We start from the raw sequence: 19792 nt of genomic DNA, 5'->3' as shown, positions 1-19792 counted from the left end.
GAGTATGAATGCCTACCAGGTGCCGTCTTCTACGGCTTTCATAGAACTGTAGAAAGGATCAGGGCGACATGAAATGAAATTACGTCTTACTTCAATTTGGTCCGACACTATGAATGATGCAACGACGTGATGCGACGTGACATGATTGTTGCCAACCAATTTGCGTCTGAGATTTACTAGTCGAGACATTCTCATCGCCATTCCCTTCATTATCCTCGTCATCACTAGTGTCCTCAATGGTGTTCCTAATGGTTTCCTCATTGGCGTTCTCATTGACGTTATTACCAACTTCCAACATTGCCGATGGTTTATTCATTAGTGAACATTCAGCAAGATGGGGACACTCGTCCGAAATGCCTTCTAAGGTAAGGTAGTGTCAAAGAATGGCCCTTGAATACGGTAGTGGATGACGGAGGGATATCAAGGTAGTAGCACGCGGTGATACATGTATATCGGCGATGAACCGGTATGTTTTCTAGTCCTTCTTTCCGCGGTGGTTCTTGTACGGCCACTCTTTATATTAGCAGGTGTTGCTTAGGTCGAAGCACGTCGATAGGCGTCCGTGAAGCAAACCAGCGGCTAGTGTAGTCCGTTGTGCACGTTATGGAAAGTTATAGGCTTCAGTGTGGTCTCGTCTAACGCGGGGTCGGTTCTCTATACTTTGCGATTGAGCAAAGCGCTCTGGCGATTGAGCCTGATGACGGACAAGCTGGTAATAAGGGGTCCGGGAAGCTTCATATTGAGGTTGAATGTTTTAGCTGTGGACTTTCATCAGAGACGATTGCCTGGTGCATCGGATTGCTCAGAAAATCATGTTGTTTGACCTGTTCGTTTTGATATCGTCTCCCGCTTGTGGGTGTTAGGTTTGCCTGGACTACGTTCCCTTCAGAGGAGATGCGCTGTGAATGCATTCGTTTCTGGTGAGAAGCCGCGATGCAAGGTCCATACAGAGCAGCCCCAGTGCCTTTCCGTCGACCTTTCCATCAAAGGATATATCCCAGAACTATGATCAATTCAAATTTTGCCTTGCGAATTCGCTGACCCCGGGCGACGAATCATATTACACGCCTAGACGGATACTCTTTATCACAAAATCCGCCACAAATACCTTCAAGTACGACCAAGAATGAATGTGGGCTGGGCAGGACATCTCCCTTCTCTGGGATGGACATGCCGGTTTTCGAGCGTCCCGCAAGTCAAGCCATACACGCGCAGACAGAATTCAAAGATGCCCAAATGTGGCGGATCAGAAATCGCGTTCGGGCATTTGTAGCGGATGCAGGACTTGCTTACCGATTGGTTAAGACTAATGGAGGGAAGTGGTGGTGTGTAGGTAGACAAGTTGTCGACGTGGGCAGCGAACTGCTGGTCTACAATGACGAGGAGCTTGAAATTTTAGGCCCAGATGACTCTGGCGGCGACGCGGACGCGGAGCTTTTGATTTGACATCCGAATAACATCATGCCATAAACGGGGCCTCTCACGCGATTGAAGATGCTCGCACTTGCAGCGAAACCTGACAGTCTTGGCGAATATCCAGCTTTCCTTCATAGCCTCCTCTGCAGTAGTGAACTCGTCGTGATTCATCTCGCCTCAGAAGTTCCCACGTACGATATCCAACGAGGCTGTTCACGGGAACTCACAGGCTGGGAGGTCGGGAATGAAAACGGACGTGGAAAATAGCTGAGCCATTCCAAATTTAAGGGCTGTTTCCTGGGAATCGTAAGTCGAGAGTTCGAATCCCTCGGGAAATCGCTGTTAGCCTAGATCAGGGATAATGTGCTTGATGCTACCTATACAATTCCCAGTAACACCACTCCATGCCTCAGGCGACAGAGGAAGGTCCATAGGGACCAGCAATGCTTCCTCTGTCACCGACCACGAGTCGAGATGCTTGATCGGGTGACTGCCTCGGTGATGCTTCCGAGGCTTTTAGGCGGTGGTGTTTTGATTCATCATGTGGTCAACCAAACTTTTTTTTCTTTTAACTTCTTTCACAAAGGGAAGGTGCGAAACGCATCTCGGAGTGGTTGTACCTTAAATGGCGAAAATAGACAGCACAGATAGATCTAACAATGCAATATCTGCTTGAATCGATTGTCAACAGAAGAAGGCGCTATGTTCCAAGTAAATGTTTCTTACACCTCGTCCCAAATGTTTGTTGCATCGACGCCGTCTTATACCACAATGTGTTGCTCAAGTATTCCCCGCTCATCCGGAATATAGTGCTCTTCCACCTTAAGAAGCCAGCAAATGAGGAGATTTTATCTATTGTCATTGCCTCCCGTAGACTCTCGACGTATCTGAGCTCCATCAAAGACATGCCACATAGGATGGTGTGAAGTCGAAATAGAACTGACCAGGGCAGAGGCACGATGGCATGGAGTTCGATCGCCACAGTGGGGCTGACTGACCTCGCAGCCAATCACGTAATCGATAACCCCACCTTCTGCCAGTCCCAGTGTCACTACTACCTACCCTCATTCCTCATCCATACGACATCAGCATCAGGAATACCTAGTGTCTTGCCGATCTAATCTGATAGAAGGCTTTTCTTCTAGAAGTCTTTCATGAGGCTACAGGGCATCACCCGTTGATCTTACCTTGCCACCGACCATGTCGGGAACCCGCCAAGATGGCCTGCCGCACCTTCGACCAGTTCTTTGACCTTCCCGTCGAGATCCGGGACCAAATCATATCCTACCTCTGCGTACTCCCAAATCCAATCCAGATAGGTCCCACAGAATTCTCCGAGATCCCCTTCCCGCACGACCTGCTCCTCGCCCACCCGCTCCTCTACGCCGCCGGCTCCGCCCTCTTCTACGAACAGAACCGCTTCGTCCTCAACCTCCAAACGGGGCCCCGCGCCGCCGTCGAGCGCGCCATCTGCGAAGACGGCAGCCCCTGGCTTCTTGGTAATCCCCAGGCCCGCCGCCGCGTAAAGCACCTCGAGCTCTCGCCGGGCCGCCTGGGCAACGTCTTCCAGACCCACGTCTCCCCGGCCGTGGCCGATATGATCCTGAACGGCTCCCTGCGGCACCTCAGGCTCGTGCTGTATCCCACGAGCGCCGACAAGATTGTCTTCAATCAGAGTGCCGCCGACGCGCAGTCGCGGAGGGCCGCCATTACGCGGCGTGACGACGCTTTTGCCCACTCCAGGCCGTTTCAGGCTCTGTTGCGGCTGCTGGCTGATCCGGACTTGGAGACGGCTGATCTCTACGTTGACCCTATTCATCGCGACTTCTGGTGTGAATTCCACGAAGGCGTGGCGTGCTGTAAGGGGCAGCGGAAGGGGCCGTGGCAGCTCATTCCGATTGACTGGAGAAGGCTCGCCGCTAGTTACGGTCAGGATCACGAGCTCAGCATCGTTCGGGTGGTTGTTTGATTGCTCAGTGGCATTTTGGGAACCCTGTCTTCAAGGGTAAGACGGCTGGGATTGTTTTTAGTCATTCGGCTGCATCGGTATCACGCTGCAAGGCGTGAGTTGTATCAATTTGCTCTTCAGAGTTGTCAACAAGGATAAAACTCGTCCATCGACGCCTACATGATTAGGCGCCAACTTCCTTCAATAGAATGCAGTGCGACAACAATAGCTTGAAGCCATCTTGCTTCTAGTCCCTGGGTAAAGTCCAGGGGTTGTGCTTGCTAGAGCTTGCGTGATAAGTCATAGCAAACCGTCCTCGAGACCTCGATTCGACGGAGGTTCTGCCTTCGAGTATGGAGATGCGGCTGAGCACACGTATCCAGGGCCTAAAGTACACCAACGAAATGCAAGACTACCTTCAGGCAGTAATCAAAGAAAAGGCAAAAAAAAAAAACAGGAGCCGACTGAAAATTGAACGCAGGAGTCCTGAAGAGTACGGAGCATCACGCACTAGTCAGCACTTCACGGCTTTCACCACTCGGTCACTAGGCCCGATATTTATTATTAGAATGGCAAGGGAATACGTTGCCTCTAATGACTACGGCTTCGAATATTGAGATTGAGGGAGGACAAAAAAAAGAATAGGAAAGGGACCGGGGTATATACTCTCGAGGCAGGCAGGCAGGCACCATGGTGAGTTTCCTATCTAGACCGGTGTAAAATTGGGTCCTCCACGTGACGACGTCTGTTTTCTCACCACATCCCAATAGTCTGCAGAGCCCTCTTTCCATCTCTTGCTAGTTTTGAGCACTGAAGACGAGTGCTTTGGCTACCGAGAATTCGAAACTCTGTTGAGGATACTTCCACTCAGCAAATGCTTGCAAATAACCTCCCCATGGCCATAACAATTGCTGTCGAAGGATCTAAACAAGGAAATGGGGGAAAGATGTGTATCTTATTGATATCCATGACTGTCATTCACTAAGCTCAAGTTTGTGAAAAAGACCTCGACGCTGGTTTTTTGACATTAAGATGGTTGACTGCACCATGCTGTTGGGATACCAATATTGCAAAGGTAGAACGCCATGAGATGAGGTAATCTTATTCTCCAGTTTGCTTTGCGATCTTTGTGTCGTTGAGTTAGTAGACGGATGTTTCTATCCCATTGCAATCGTTCACATGCAGGATTCAAATCTCATCTGACAACGTTGCAGCCCCCAAGGCTTACCTACAGCTGCTTGACAAACGGAAGTAGCGCCTTACGGGCTATAGTAATGGCCCTCAGCGTGACGGGAATCCAGATGACGAAGCTCTGGAACCTATGTTGAATTATCAATTCGAACGAGGTGATGAATGAGCTCTATAATGAAGCACAATCAAGTTCTTAAGCAAGCTCTCGCATACGGTTTGACCTAGTATTTATTCTCTTAAACTTTGATCCGGGAATCTATTGACGCCACACGGAAGGCAGCCACGTCTGCGGCCGGAGGAATGTCGCCTGGTGGAAGAACGCTGGTTCTTCCCCATCGGAGAAACTCACTCGCCAGGGGATTCGGGAGACTTCCGCTACTGATTCTATACCATCAAGGACAGACACCTTGCCCTTCGCCTCTCTGAGAACCGCCCGTTGCCGAGGTTTATTCGCACCGGATCAAGCACATGAGGATGACGATTGAAGACTGACTGTATAACCCATTCGCCGTGTCGATTGGTCTGGGTGTAGTATAGTTAGGGCCAAGTCCCCTACTAGCGACACAAAACATTCTCCTGAGAGCACCCTCGTTTTCGAGAAGCCGAGCGGCGGTGTGTTGCTGGTCTCCTGCTGCGTGCAGTTCACCAAGGAAAGGTATGATATGCTAAGGAGAAGCATAAGACTGTTGACCACGCTGAGGTGGCACATACAACTGTTGTTGCCATAAAGTACCTCGATGGGGCACTACACACAAGAATTTGACAATCCAAACCCTTCTCTGTACATTGGTAACCCAGACGGTAAAATTGGTACATCAACTTCAGTGGATCCCAGGCTGCTATTTGGGAAAGCAGAACGCCTTTTGGATTTACTACCTTGAGTCTTGAATGTAGGCGCCGCGGTAGGCTAGCCACGAGTAATCTTTGCTACCCATACTCTGCCTAAAACCATCCCTGCTTCATCTTTCCGGCCCTGGCAGCGTTGATCAGTTCAAGTCGAGCGTAGCCAGACTGAATTCGCTGTCCTAGACACATGTGGTCTAGAGAGACGGCTTACGCATGCTCCAAGCGAGTTCACCGATGGCTCTGGCCCGGGCCCCGACCCCGGCATGACCCCGAGTGGGGCCGTGATATTTCCGGAGCGGCGTGTTTTGTCCATAGAATTAGCCACGGACCAATTCTTCCCCTTCCCCCGTCTCCAAAAACACCAGAAACCCCCCGACCCCAAATCCACAATCCCGTTGCCTCAGGTCTAAGAATGGCCCCCGAAACGAGGGAACGAGCCTCACGCCGTGTCCGAATGCTACGCTATCTCCTCCCCAAGACGGGAGGATCTTTACATAGAAACAAAGATCTCCCCCAATGCTCCCTCCCTAGGTAGTCATCAAGTCCACCCCCCTTTGTTGCGCCGCAAGGACCGTTTCGCAGAGGCCAGCGCATCCAAACCGCCAAGAAGATAGATTGCTTCAAAACCTTGTGGATCAGCAATACATCCCACCCCAAGAAAAAGGCCCCCCCCCCACGCCCTGGCTTTCTCGAGTCTCAGTGTCTGGGGACCCCCAATTGCCATTGTCGCTCGAACAATAAGTCAGCTTGGCGTGAAACCTCACGAATCGGCTGCTGTCCCGGGGGGCCTTCCAGTGGTTATAGCGCATTTTTGCCTGGCCATCGCGCTTCATCTTAGGTTCTCTGGTCGGCTATTACCGTACGGACGGACTATCGTGCACCTCGCTGTAAACGCTTGCTACTATTTCGATAAATCATCAGACAAGGAGGCACGGTAGACTTGGGACGACAAGCGGCCGGCATTGCACATCTTTCGTCCCGTCTAATCTTGGCGCGTGTCGGAGGGCCGGGCCCGGCCCGCCCGCCGCTCGAGTTTGCCTCCCACGCTGGCTTACCCCCCGACTGGTCAGGTACACTGCGAAAACCCCCCATTCTCGAGTTGCAAACTGTATGCTTTCTTTCACCCTCTCTGTGCGCCGTTCAAGGGGCACCTTGATAGGTACAGTCGTCAAGTCCCAGATAAGATGCCATATGCCAACGAGTACCAGCATATGTTTGGACAAGCAGGCAGGCAGGCAGGCAGGCTTACAACTCGTCTCATCGTCGTTTGTGACGTCAACAGAGGCTCAGATTGTATCATCCACGGACAATCCGTAGAGCTTCTCGCTCATCCCTTTCTCGCCTATGGTGGCCTCGGGTGCTAACCCTCTCAACTCGACTCAGTCGCGGGTTGTATCAAACCTGAAGCCCAAGGACTTTCCAGAAGCGGTAATTGCGAAGCAGGGTTGAAGGGCTCGGCAGGCCTGCCAAGGGCGGTCACATGCCAGATGCAAAGCCCCGTCGATCTTCCTTCTCGTCCCACCTAAACCTTTTCGCTTTCTTCATTTACCTGACGACGGTGACAGGTGACCAGCGTGTCGGAGATTGAGCAGAAGCCGACAAACAAAACATGCCAGTGAAATACGTGTGTGTGTGCAAAAGGGCAGATTGGGCGCGCATCCCAAACAATCTAGCCAAAATTGCCAGACTAGACAGGAAGCAAGGTAAACCCCAAGTCGGTCACGCAAGATAAGAGCTTGACTCGCAGACAGGCGAACTAGATATGACGTCCGCATAAGTGCCAGAGTCGTCTCCGAAACTCTCTCAGTTATCTTCTGGCACTCTTCAGCAGCAGGACCCTCCCCTCGGGAATTTCGCGAACCAAGTCCGAGTCTCTTGCGCGACTGCGATTAAACTCCAGGTGCTAGCAACCTCCCCCTTTCATAGAGAAACTCTAAGGTAGACTAGACTTTGATACAACCCTTCTCTACCCACGCCAAGTTTGCACGTCATGATTACCACCTACAACAACACCACCTTTATGGCACATTGTGAAAATTGAGAAGAATCACCAAGGAATCAAAGAGAAGGGGGAGAAAACTAGTCTGTGAAACTATCGAACCCGCTCAGCCTCGGCATAGACCAGGAAATCAACGCACCGTGACACCCCGGTCGTGATACCCAGTCTCTACCCCACGTGCGTCTCGTCGAAAGCAGATGTCTGTCTCTCTGTCTCCCCCGCCTCCCAGGAAATCGACCCTCGGTGCCCCCTCCCCCTCCATTCCACCCGCGCACTCTCGTCGTGGCAACGAGTCCAAGTAATCAAACAGGGCAGAGACTTGATAGCAACAACGTTTGCGTGCGTGGAATGACCAGCGAACGAACGAAAAACGCAAACGTTGCGCAAATCAAGGCAAAAACCGTGCCGGCTTACTCCAATCGAAACCATCACCCCACACCCTTTGAGAGGTCTCGCAAATCAAAGTGTGTGCCGATGAGCTGTCTCTCCCCAGACTTTCTGTCTTTGCACAATCAGCAATCATTTCCCCAATCCGCCAGCCCGGATTAACAAAACACGACGCGTTCTACTGGTTTCCACTTATCCCACCTTGGTCAGCGGGGGGTGGTCGGTTTAGCATGTCAGATCATTGCATGAAGAGTGGCCCACATCACAGAAGCTTGGTCTTTGCTCCCTTTCCCTCCCCTCTCTATTGCGCATTCCCATTCTTTCTCACTCTCTTCTCTGTCTGGAACTTGTAAGTGCGCGCAGAGATAGTCATGTTACAATGACTGTATTTCCAAGCAACCTCAAGGGAGCAGGGGAAGTCTCGGCGAGTTGGTGTCCCCCGACTTTGACAGCTCCAAGCCTCCTGGCCCTCTCTTCCCACCCCATGTCGCCCTCGCTCCTCAAAGTCCTTCCTCCTTCCCTTCCCTTGATCCGCGTAGCCCGGCAATGTGTAATGTACCTACTCGTAGGCTTCCCGAGAATGCGGCACGGCCAAAGACAGACTGAGGCGATGTGCCCACCACGCCACCAGTCGTCCCCTCAAATTTCTGTAGCCTGGGCTGCATGACGAAGTTTTTTTCTTCATCCGCTTGTTGCCGACTGTATGTTGTAAGAGAAGAGACCGGACCGGTCCAGTTCAGTGGCTTTTGGCAATCGTACCAGGCTCACATAATAGGACTTTCAGCACATGCGGGCATAGCGAATCATCACGTAATGATCTGTTTCCGTCAAAAACTCCAATTTAGTATTCTTTTCTTCTTCTTCTGTGTGAATTGGTCCCGTGTTCCGTCCCGTTTTCCCCAAGACTCTATAATCCTATGGGGGGTTGTGAAGTTGTTCCTCCCGGCCCAAGAGACAATCTGCCCTACTTTCTTCAGGTGTTGTACTCAACGATGTAAAAAACGAGAAAATGAAAAAAATGATCCAGCGCCTATTGCTCATCCTCCCAGAGCTCCCCTTAGCTCGTCTAATCGCTTGTTTTTGGGCACAAACTGCCTTGTTGGTTTCCTGCACCTTTGGTATCCAGACTTTGATGGCTTGATAGGATTTGGAAAAATCCTGAATATGGCTTGCTTTAATGATGTGGGGGAAAAAAAAAACAATTCAAGGAAGAAGAATCATCATCGTTGAAATGAGCGTCCTAGCCGAGAAGAGCAGGGTGCCAGTCAGACTTGTGCTCGTCGGGGTGCTCGCCGTAGTGAACGGGACCGAGCTTGAGGAACCGGAGGCCGTTGCTGCCGTCGCTGCTCATGCTCGAGGTGCGGCGTTTGAGGGGCGCCGGCTCGGTGGTGGTGGCGGTGACGGCAGCGGCGGCCTGCTGCTGCTGTCTGAAGGGGTAGGAGGACGAGGTGGTGGGGGCGAGGGAGAGGAAGACGGAGTTGTCGACGGGAGAAGACATTTTTTGTATATGTTGTTTTTTTTTGGGTTGTTGTTTTCTTTTGGTGCGGGTTCGGGTTGGTTGCGAGAGTTGGCAATCGGCGTGTGGGAGAACAGATCAACTGCTTTTAAAAGACACTGAGAGTTTTGGCGAGTAGAGTCGAGGAAGGATGAGAGCGTTGGGATACAGATGGGAAGAAAGGTAAGGGATGGGAGGGGAGGGCCGTCCAACTTTATAAGTTTGGATTGCACCGGAGGACACGGGAGGTGTGAGCCTGGCTGACCTGGTCGCAGACCACCACCCCTTCCACCCGGCCCACGGGCAAGACTTCAGAGGTAAGGTGACGGGTGACTTGCCGGGTCACACGGTGGATGCCGTCTCAAGCCGGGTTTGCTCACAAAAACAGAAAAAGGTTGATACTGGGGGTCCTCGGTCGCAGATGGAGAAGGGGGACAGGGAAGGGGGGGAACGGACGATGGACATGGAGGGAGGGAGGGGGAGGGGCAAGGTCACCGCATCGTATCGTATCGCACGCTGCCTATCGTGCACTACTCTTGTCAAGAAATGAGAAATTGTGTATGGCGCGCGTCGTACGCAGCAAAGGTGCATCTCCCGGATCGGCCGTGTGGGCAGAGGGCGACTGTGTTTGGACGACGCAGCAGGCGGTACAGAGACACACAGACCAGAGACATCATGTTACGGTAACGCCATGGTAAGAAGTCAGAGGAGGGCGTGATTGCGGCGGGCAATACGATAGTCACAGGTCCAGAACGAGCAGGCGTTGCACAAAATAGGAAATGCCGGGATCTGGCGTTCCTCGAAAGCCATGACACATGCACGGGCAAAAATGATGTGCTATTGTTATGTCCATACTCCGTACCCGTCGTCGTAGAGAGTTGCCTGAGACTCTTTGCGGTGGGTAGTAGAACAAGCTAGTAAGGTGCCATAAAGGGTACGAATCAATTAATTAGACCGAAGACTCTTGCGCGCGCCGTGGGTAGACCGGGATGGTGTTGTATTTTGATCTTCTCAAACAAAAAGCTCGTCCAGCCAAGAGATCTAAATTTTGATTTCCTACTCCGCAAGGTGTGTTTCTATGCGAATGGCTCCGCTTTCGACCTTATCGTGCTTGAATTGAGGTGTTCTGCAACAGATGGATGGGGGTTGGGCATCCGAGCGTCTCAACTCTCAGTCACTCCTCGGGGCGGCCATGGGGGGGCGTATTGTGACTTTGCTTCACGCATTTAGATCCAGAGAAGTTTCCTAAACCCGCCAAGAAGCATGAAATTTTCGGATTAGAGTCCTCGAGATAGTCCAGGTCCAGAGACAAGGAGGAACCAAATGAGACAAAAATAATAGGAAATACGGGCCTCCACAGGCTTTCTGCTGCGGTCGCTTCTGAAACCCTTATCAACCAAGTATCAAATCGGCCCTTGTTGGGGAGGGGGTTTTAATAATTATTTTGGTGGCTTTTTCTAGAAACTTGCATCCAGACCCAGAAGCTAGAGACATCCTGAAGCTTCCAGAGCGGGAACGTTGTTGCACGTGGACTTGTAATTGGCTGAGCTCCATGTCGCGACAGCAGCGCTGGAGAAGTTTGTGAGGTCTCTCTTGCCTTATCCGCAGCTGACGTGGGGTTGGTGCGCTTGAAAGCGAGAGAAAGAAAAAAAACAAAGCGAGACACCCGCCGCCGCGGCCGCCGCGAAAAAAGCAAACTCGCTGCGAATAAAATAAAAATAAGTAAAGAAAGGCGCAGGGGGTTGGTGCAGAGTGTGGGTACTCCAAAGTCGCGAGTGAGCGTGGGGAACATGGGAGGCGCGAAGGCTTGCCGCAACCTGCTCAAGATGACCAAGTTTCTGGTTGTGTTGTGAATGCCCTCGCCATCACCAGATCTGATATCGAGAACAATTGGAATATCCGGGGAAAGTGGAGAAAGCCTCGGTCGGCCCCAATTGAGGCTCTTTCCCAATTCTCCAACGTCGTTCGAAAATGGAATGGGAAAGTAAAAGAGGAAGCCGAAGGGGGCCAAGGTTCTTGCCCCGGGTCCCGGGGAGCGGGTGGCTCCTCATTGGCCGCGTCGGAGGCCGCAAGAGGATTTCTCGGAAGGGACCACGAGAACCGGCGCTGGGGCCTTCCCTCCTTCCCTACCTCTATCGCAAGACAACCCGACCACAAATTGCCCATCTCATGATCCGGGGAAAAGGAGCCAACGTCACTGCATGGATCCTTTCGGATGTGACGCCGAGGTGGGGGAAATTCGCGGGGGACGCCGGGGACGTTCAACGCCGTGACTTTCCTCATCCTTCCGCATCCGAGAACCTTCGGCAACACCCTCTCTCTCTCTCTCTCTCTCACTCTGTCACTCTCCCCCGCACATGGTTGGCAACAAGAATTGGATACCTCGTTTTCCTCTTGGGCCTCGGTACAAGGTATCCAAGCGTAGGTATCATACTCTGCCTGGCTCGCACTCGGCCGGGCACAGTCTGCGGCAAAGTGAACACAACACCCCGAGACTAGCCGGCCCGTCATCACCACCGTGCCGCTGGCTAGAACCCGCCCGTTGGTTCCTGCTGTGTCCCGGCGGGAGAGCACACACACACGCTGTGGCACGGCGCGGCGCGGCGCGAGAGCGCGGGCGCGGGCGGGTTCAGATCCTTCTGGCTTTGTCTTTGCTCCTTCAGCCATGTGCCATGTGGTGTGTGTAGTTCGTAGGATTTAACGAGCGTTTCGGGAGGGAAGAAGGCAAAATCCTGAGATCGCCATTGCTTGCATATTCTCTAGCAATAGCATTTTGATCCTTCCGCGGGGTGCAGTCCAACGAGTGAGTGTCTTGCTCATGATTTTGTGTTTTCCCCGCGATCAACGTTTGACTTCAAACGTTTCTTCTTGTGTTAGCCCTGATGGTGTTCTAATCCCGCCTGGGCAGACAGAGGCCTTTCAATGCAGAAGGCAAAGGAAGAGCAAAGAACAAAGCGAAAGGGAGAATGAGGCAAACGCCGGAGGAGAAGGGAGATACCATGGCATCCTGTCTTCTGGATGGTGAAGAGAAACGAGCTGAGAGGTTTTCGTACCTTTTACTCCTTGCCATCAAGGAACAGACACCGCCCCGTTTGACCCATTCGCTCGTCATGTTTGCCAGACTTTCTTTCGACAACAAGGAGGACAAACCCTGACGTATTTCAAACAAGACTTCTCTGGACAGTGCCTTGTTTTCTGCTGCCTTCAAACACAGCCCGGGTTTTGGAGACAAAGAATATGCTGACTTTGGGACCAGACTCTAGCGAGCATTCCTTAGGCAAACCTTTGCCTCGTTCCACCGTTCCCCCCTTCTCCTCGTCTCTCATCTCTCATCCGGGCCGAAGGGACTCTCATCCCCTCTTCCGCAAACGTGTTCTTTCCCTCCTCGACCGCAGCTCCAAAAGGCAAATCATTTCCCCAAGGGGCCCAATCCGTTGCTCGATATCTTTCTGTAATCTCGGAGGGGGTATTCCAACGGAGGTCGTCGTACCAGAGAAAGAGAGCCAGGGTTCCTTGAAGTCAACCGATACGACTCCGCTTCTCGATCGAGCTTCAAGCCAAGCTATCGAAGGCAGTTGGCGAAGAAGGGTTTCCAAGCCTGCCTCGCATGCGACCGGCGGGCCGCCCGCAGAATCCATCGTGAACCCTGGCATGGAGAGAGAGGTGATTGCGGTGCGTGAGGTAACACGACATGGGCTGTGGTGGTGTGCATGGCGTGTATGGCGTGTGAAAGAAGCGGTGATGGGGGGAAAGCATCGAGACGTTGCATGAGAAGACGAAGTGTTGCCACCAACACGAGAAGGCACCTCACTGCCTGCCTGCTGCTTCTGCTGCTGCTGCAACTCTTCCCCTCAAATCTTCGTCACAAATGCGCCGCAGTTTGGGTGATTCCAACTTGCATTAGTGGACACATGATGGGAAAGTTGCGTTTGGATGGCCAAAGTACTGTACGAAGAAAGGGACTTCGCGAGAATCGTTCCAGGGATGCGTAATGGCAGTCCAGCTTCCTTTCCGTTCCTAGAAGGTGTGTGGAAACCTTCGTCAGGGGGAGAGGCACATCCATCCGCGGGCTGTGATGAATGATATCCACCCTTGATCAGGGTTAGTACCATGTTGATGTGGTCTTGGTACGGATAGGGGGCAGGACAATCGAGGTAACTTACATCGGGATCAACGGCCCATAGAGCGAGTTTGACCGCTAGAACATCCGCAGTCCGTCTCCTACGGATACGTCCTTCCGCATATGCTTCATCAACGCTAGGAGCTGATGACTCCCGGTTGGTGACGGGCACCGACAAGGTGCAGATGTCATCTGGACCATGCCCGCATGCCCGGTCAAGACCTACGGATTCCTTGACCTTTCCTGATCTCCCCTCCATATTGTCCTGTCGAGGGGACTAACACCCAAGCACCCCTGTCGAGTGACCGCTTCCGAAGTATTGCGTTGCAACTTGACCATCTGCAGCAGTTACGCTTTCCACGTGAGATTCGCTGGCAATATTGGCAAGAAGTTGAAGAACGGTCGATTCTTGCGGCAAAAAGCGTGTAAGTCTGGACGAACGCTATTGAATTTGAGCCGCCGTCATGGGCGGCTACCGGAAGAATGAGTGGTCGTCAGTCAAGTCGGGCCAAGCCGCGAGTCCCACGAGGCGCTTATAACAGGGGGGTTCGTATTGGTGATTGGCTGGCATGCGACTCAATCACACCTCGCCCGCTTCGTCGACGGACAGTCCAACAACAACATCTGCGCCATGCTCGACTTCGCGGGGCATTCTGCTTATTTTCCCGCGATGAACCTGTTGGAACGGTCGACAATGGCGCCTGATGGTCCCGTCTTGATTTCATGCCGCGACAGTGTTCCAGTTGGTTGTGAATGGCGGCACCCGTAATCATAAACGAGCTCTGCCCAGCCGCCACCTGCATGCTCACTCGGACAGGGATGTTGGTACATCTTGTCGATACTCAACTCAATACCAGTCGTGAGTGAAGCCCTGCAAAAAGGATATGCAGATGTGTAATAATTCGCAAAAACACCCCTGTATCTGCTCTCCAAGTCCTAGAGAAGAAGTTGCGGAGCTCGACTGTGAAGTGATGGGATAACGTCTTGCCCTTTCCTGATGTGGTCAAGAACGTGAAAGATATGCGTGTCGATGGCACTCGGTTGTCAGGTCGTCCCGATGTCCGTCTCGTTGCCTGGTCATGACAAATGTATGCCCCCTTGTCCAAGAGAGCGCAAGCAGGGAGTATTTGAGTTGATGCAGAAATTCCTTCATTGAGATGTCAATTCACCTTTAGAATGCCCCGTAGCTAAGCAGACCTCAAGCCCGTCATCTAGATTACATAACAAACAAGTCTACCTACAGGGGCTGACTGGACAGGGTCTGGTCCGAATATGAGCCCGTTGGGCTGCGATGGGCTTTTGGAATTGAAGAGATCTCCTGGCCCAAGATGTCGTATTTCTAGGCGGGTATGGAAAGGGGGAACGAGGTCTGTTTCACCGCCATGAAATCGGTGTACCTAGCTGGACTGACCACTTGGCTTCCCACAAGTGACGTGCCCAAGGGGGAAGTTTTCTTGGCTCAAGAGGAGGACGGCAGTCCATCGAACATCGATGGAAGTGAGGCGACCGGGACCAAGGGGTGCGGTACCCCATTGTTCGGAATGATTGGCAGGCCAGATGGCCATGTGAGGTATGCTGCAGGCACAAGGAGTGTTGGGGTGTTCAAAGATGCTTGCCTAGTCAAACTGTCGGTAATGATAGGCCGCGCGCAAGGCCGCATGAAGACACTGTGGTGTGTTGGAGTCCCGTATGGTACAGTGGTAAGGTCCTAGCAAGCTGGGAACCCCAGCAATTGAACCAATACATCACCTTGACTGTGGGCCAGAGGGTCTTGCGGTGAAGCAGCTTCTTCTCAGGACTCGGACATAGATGACAGAGCCAGTGCTCCAGATACATGGTAGCCACGGGGTCGGGGTTACTCTTCATCAACGGTGGTTTGCCATGATGTTCGCCTCCAGACGACCATGGAGGAGACTAAGTGGACGAGCGCGCCCCCTCACCTCGGTTTGCCCGGGACGCAGGAGCAGGCATTAATGGTTCGATTTACGAGAAAGAGGGTGTGGCTTGCAGGCTCGAGGTACTTTGCCAGCTCGGACTTGGAGTTGAGAGGCGCCACCGTTGCGACTATTTCGCATTGTGCCTTAGGTTGCGACGCCGTTGACGATGAGGTGCTGTTGCATCAGCACGCCACGCCGATGAAGATCCCTTGACATTTTCCGAAAGGCGCAGAAGACGGGAGAGTGACGAGGTATGATGGTGTGTATGATTCTGACAAGCCCCGTTTGGCATACGGGGCCGTTGGCATCGGAGACGGAGTGAAGACTGCTCGAATAGCCGTCCAGCTCTACAGTAGGCTTGCCATCAACAGGCTGAGCGGGCAGTCGACACTGTACCAACGGCCGTATTATAGTGGCTAGCTCCAATTCGGCAGGGTCTTTAAAGAGATTCAGACCGGAAGAACACTGAAGGATAAGTCGAGGCAGCTTAGCCTAGGGAGAGGGAGTTGGTTAATCTAGCATACGGACGTATGTCGAGGTGCACTAAAATAGTGCGTAGCTAATCCGACTAGCTGGAGACGTTGGCGCGATGACCTCAACTATATGGTATAGTCATTCATCTCAAAAAGGCTAAGTTGCTACCTAGTCCTCCTCATTCGATGGTGGCTTGCATTCTCTAACGCAAGAAACCTACACATTTCTCAACCGCCTCAAACACAAAGAGAAAAGGACAGTATACGTACCTTTTTTCTTTTCGCCAAATTCAACGACAAGCCGTCGAGTAGAAGCTGGAGATGAAGGGGGAATTGAACATGAGTGAGTAAAGGGATAGAGAGGTAAGGGGGAAACGAGGGCGACATAGGGACGCAAAGCATAGACGTGGAGCACATTGTGTTGGCATCGTCTGACGGCAACAATGGAAAAGGCGGAGACTGGTTTGCTTCCGTGCCAATATTCGAAGTGGAATACTTTGCCGTTGGGAACTTGTACGAACCATTCCAAATGGCAAGATGGGATGTTTGATGGCAGTTTGAAAAAGACGGCCAACGAAATCACTGTGGTTGGTGATGAGAAAGGAAGTGGCAGGCGAGATGACAGGGACGAGCAGCAACATTCGGGAGATGCAGGGAAGGAAGAAGCAGAGCAGAGCAGAGCAGCAAAAGAGTGCTCAAGGAAGAAAAGAGGGAGAAAAAATTCAACAAAATCACATCGAGGTCATTTCACAAATGCAGTTGCCCAGATCTGTCACTTGCTTCCTTGTCCACTCGGTCAGTTCCCACCAACACCGAACCAACGGCTCATGCAGTTTTCGCACTGTCCTCTCACCGTACTTTACAGCATATCTTACAGTGCGTAGCCTGTCCCGAATTGGCAACTTCATTTCGCCTGCTTTACTCCGTTCTGCTCCCGTCTACGGATACTCCTCCATTCTCTCTCTCTCTCCCACACTAACGGCAACACCACACATCCCAACCCAACCCACCGCTACCTAGTTCATCAACTCAACCCGGTCAGTGGTTTCTCATTCCTTGCCAGCCACAGCCCAGGAAACGCCATGTGCCCCCCGATCAAGCCATCGGGCTCTTTCGGACACTGTCGCTGGCCACGTTTATGGCCGGCTTAGCTTCCTCGGGCCCTGACGGCGGGCATGCCCTCCCTCTCTGCATCTCATCTGCGCAAGGTCAAGGTTTCTCCTTTTTGAAAGCATCGCGCTTCGGGTTTGCACTCGCCTCGCCCTCGCCGTCCTTGGCTACAAGGAAACCTCCCGACACCTTCAGACGGGCACTTCACATCCTTCGCCCCTGCACTCTCACATCACACCGTGAGCACCCCAACGGACAAGTCTGGCGACCCCAACCGAGCCGAGTTTCGCCCGCTCTTAGCCTCAGCCGGCCCATATTTGAACCTCATTAGGCTGTCCTGGTCTTGGCCATAGATCTATGTGGCGCATTCTGTCCTCCGCAAGGAACAACAAGAACATGGACCGATGAGGGACGTGACGACCTTTCCTCTTGGCATCTTCTTCTTGCAAGAGCCACGCCTCAGATGTCGACTCCACTCTTTTATGTGAACCCCTGGTCAATCGTGGCATTCGCTCTACTACTGTCACTATGACCTGTCCCAGCGCCCGTTCTCATCTAGGGAACTGTCCTGTTTTCACAATTCTGCTGTCTTCAATTCGTCACGAACATGATGGACCGTCTAGGGTTTAGTACGAGACGACGGATACGTCTAGGTGGAAAGGCGTCCCGCCGCCGAACTACCTTTATTACTCCACGTGGACTCAGTTTCGCCTCAGGAACCCTATGCCTATCCCGGGACCTAAACTTGGACGCGGAATTGGACCTGGACCCAGGCCTGAACATGGACTCGGCTGGAGCAGGGTTGGCAATCTGGTCAGGGACATTGATGCGGATATCGATGAATACGTCGACCGGCAGCTCGATCGACCATTCTACTGACACCTTTTGTCTCTGCTTCTTTGATCCAAATTGAAATGTAGCCAGACGGGGTCATAATCAAGTACTTCGTTTGAAAGCGGCCGCTGTTCTACTGTAACTTCCTCATGCCGCTGTCGTATGGCTGTCTGTCCCAGTAGCATGCTTGCTTTGACCCCCAACTTGCACTCTCCGCCGTTCCAACTCGGAGCGGAGGAGCATCTCAGTGCCTCTACGCCTGCCTGTGGTGCGGTTCCATCATTGAATTGGATGCTCGTGTCTGGACAAGCTGATGTTCAATCTAACGTCTTCCTTGCGGTAGCATTGCCCCCTGTGGGTTGGAGTAACTCCGGCAGGGAGAGTTAAATCCGCGAGCGATCTAACGGTACCTGTTCGCCCTTATGATCAGGACAAGGTGCCTAGAGAATCGGCAGCGCATTATGGATAGATGGGAAATACCTTAGCTTTGGCGGACACAAAGGGCGCCATCAACGGAACGGTCTTGCCCAAACTAGACTAATAAACAGGGCTTGACGCGGATCGCTCATGTGCGACATCGTCTGAACGATCCACTCAACACAGCGGCTCATCTCTACGCTTGACAGTGAAGTCGGCTTGGGACGCACTAGGAACTAACTGTCCACGAGGGGTCTCCCGACACCATCAGGTCGAGGACAATCACAACTCAAGACAGGGACATGGGTCACCCATTCTTCGTAGGCACTTATGCTTGCCCTACCTCACGCTGAGGGGAGTGACCATACGGCACGGCGCCAGTAGGCCCTGCACAGAGCTCAGTGCTGGTTGCTGCTGCTACTGCTGATGCTGCCACGCCAAGCTATCCCTGGTCCAAGTGGCCGATGTTCTGTGTTCCCACGATCCCCAATAGAAAGTGCGGCCAGTGGGTGCCATGCGACAATGGGAACACACGAGAGGTGCACCTACCTGCCCTACCCTGCCCCGAATACCCGTCACCAGTCAGTCATTGAACCGGGCGGGGCGGCTGAGGACATGCGTCTTCCATCTTTCTCTTTCTCTGTCTCTCTCTCTCCTACACACACTTTCTCGCTTCCTCTTTCTTCCTCTTCCAACCTCTCCAGAAACTACATTTGGATGACATTGTCATGCCTTGGCAGCCCACCACAAAAGACTCTTGAAGAACCACCTGCCAGACGTTGAGCCGGCTCAGTAACGTAGTCGTCGAAACCAACATCTTGGGTCACGCGTTGCCCATACAGCACTCGAGACGGAACACCAGAAAAACGAGACATTGCGTCAACAGACCCAACTTTGGCTGGGCTGCGCCTCTGAGGTGCATATTGGGGGCTCTTTCGTTCTAAGTGGATATCACGTCCAACAACACCCATTGTCTTCCAGAAAGGCCGCCTGCGTGATATCCTGGTCTTACCAACACAACAAGGCGGGACAGTACCCGGCTATCACGTCTCATTTCGAACTAGCGTACGACTTATCAAAAGGGCAAAAAGACAGGCCAGAATCTTTCACCCAGTCGACCAACCATTGCACCGTTGTGCGTTGGAAGTACACGGGTGCTTGTTAGCCCTGTGCGGGAGAGCCAACGGCCTGAGCTGAGTCGGATTAGGCTGGTTTCTCCACGGCCGCCAAAGCATCTCCACAACCAGGCAGCTTGTCGACCACCTCCTGCAAAGGGGCGGATCAAACAACCCATCTGCCCGGTCCGCACCCGCAGCCAGCATCTCTCCCAGGTACATCGACTTGCAAGGTACAAGCCATTTTCACGACCCGTTGCATCTTCCACATTACTTCCCTCCACCAAGTTACAGCCCTCCCTTGCGTCAACTTGAAGACTTGCCAGACAGACGCTTGACGCACCACTATCTCCCGACTGGCATCTTCCAACACCAGAACAGAGAAACTTTGACGCGTTGGCGAGCAACCAACAGCCAAGCTGCGTCTACTTACATTTGGCATCACCGGTGTGATAGCTACCTGTTGGTCCTCCTTCGCTTGACTGGCAGATTTGACGATGGCAA

General features: G+C 52.6%; 6 protein-coding genes across 6 annotated transcripts; 1 reads left to right on the top strand and 5 right to left on the bottom strand.

Annotated features, from left to right (window-relative positions):
* Window positions 1-2635: 2635 nt before the first annotated feature.
* On the top strand, window positions 2636-3385 carry CTAM01_01483 (uncharacterized protein; the record flags this gene model as incomplete). The annotated part of the gene is made up of 1 exon (XM_060517525.1): window positions 2636-3385. The coding sequence occupies one exon, from the start codon at window positions 2636-2638 to the stop codon at window positions 3383-3385; it is 750 nt and encodes a 249-aa protein (XP_060387986.1).
* A 1630-nt stretch (window positions 3386-5015) lies between these two features.
* On the bottom strand, window positions 5016-5264 carry CTAM01_01482 (uncharacterized protein; the record flags this gene model as incomplete). The annotated part of the gene is made up of 1 exon (XM_060517524.1): window positions 5016-5264. One exon carries the CDS (start codon window positions 5262-5264, stop codon window positions 5016-5018), a length of 249 nt encoding a protein of 82 aa, XP_060387985.1.
* A 1054-nt stretch (window positions 5265-6318) lies between these two features.
* Window positions 6319-6612, bottom strand: CTAM01_01481 (uncharacterized protein; the record flags this gene model as incomplete). The annotated part of the gene is made up of 1 exon (XM_060517523.1): window positions 6319-6612. One exon carries the CDS (start codon window positions 6610-6612, stop codon window positions 6319-6321), a length of 294 nt encoding a protein of 97 aa, XP_060387984.1.
* Window positions 6613-9027: 2415 nt separating this feature from the next.
* CTAM01_01480 (uncharacterized protein) lies at window positions 9028-9285 on the bottom strand (the record flags this gene model as incomplete). Its single annotated transcript, XM_060517522.1, has 1 exon — window positions 9028-9285. The coding sequence occupies one exon, from the start codon at window positions 9283-9285 to the stop codon at window positions 9028-9030; it is 258 nt and encodes an 85-aa protein (XP_060387983.1).
* Window positions 9286-12632: 3347 nt separating this feature from the next.
* On the bottom strand, window positions 12633-13394 carry CTAM01_01479 (uncharacterized protein; the record flags this gene model as incomplete). The annotated part of the gene is made up of 2 exons (XM_060517521.1): window positions 12633-13049; window positions 13140-13394. 2 exons carry the CDS (start codon window positions 13392-13394, stop codon window positions 12633-12635), a joined length of 672 nt encoding a protein of 223 aa, XP_060387982.1.
* Window positions 13395-14799: 1405 nt separating this feature from the next.
* CTAM01_01478 (uncharacterized protein) lies at window positions 14800-16229 on the bottom strand (the record flags this gene model as incomplete). The annotated part of the gene is made up of 5 exons (XM_060517520.1): window positions 14800-15018; window positions 15152-15262; window positions 15634-15729; window positions 15864-15938; window positions 16083-16229. The coding sequence occupies 5 exons, from the start codon at window positions 16227-16229 to the stop codon at window positions 14800-14802; spliced, it is 648 nt and encodes a 215-aa protein (XP_060387981.1).
* Between the last annotated feature and the right edge of the window lie 3563 nt (window positions 16230-19792).

Source organism: Colletotrichum tamarilloi, assembly GCF_030869305.1.
Source record: "Colletotrichum tamarilloi strain Tom-12 chromosome Unknown Scaffold_3.1, whole genome shotgun sequence".
In the NCBI taxonomy this organism is placed as follows: domain Eukaryota; kingdom Fungi; phylum Ascomycota; class Sordariomycetes; order Glomerellales; family Glomerellaceae; genus Colletotrichum; species Colletotrichum tamarilloi.
The sequence above is the reverse complement of the archived record's forward strand: the minus strand, read 5'-3'. Positions and strand labels throughout refer to the sequence as shown.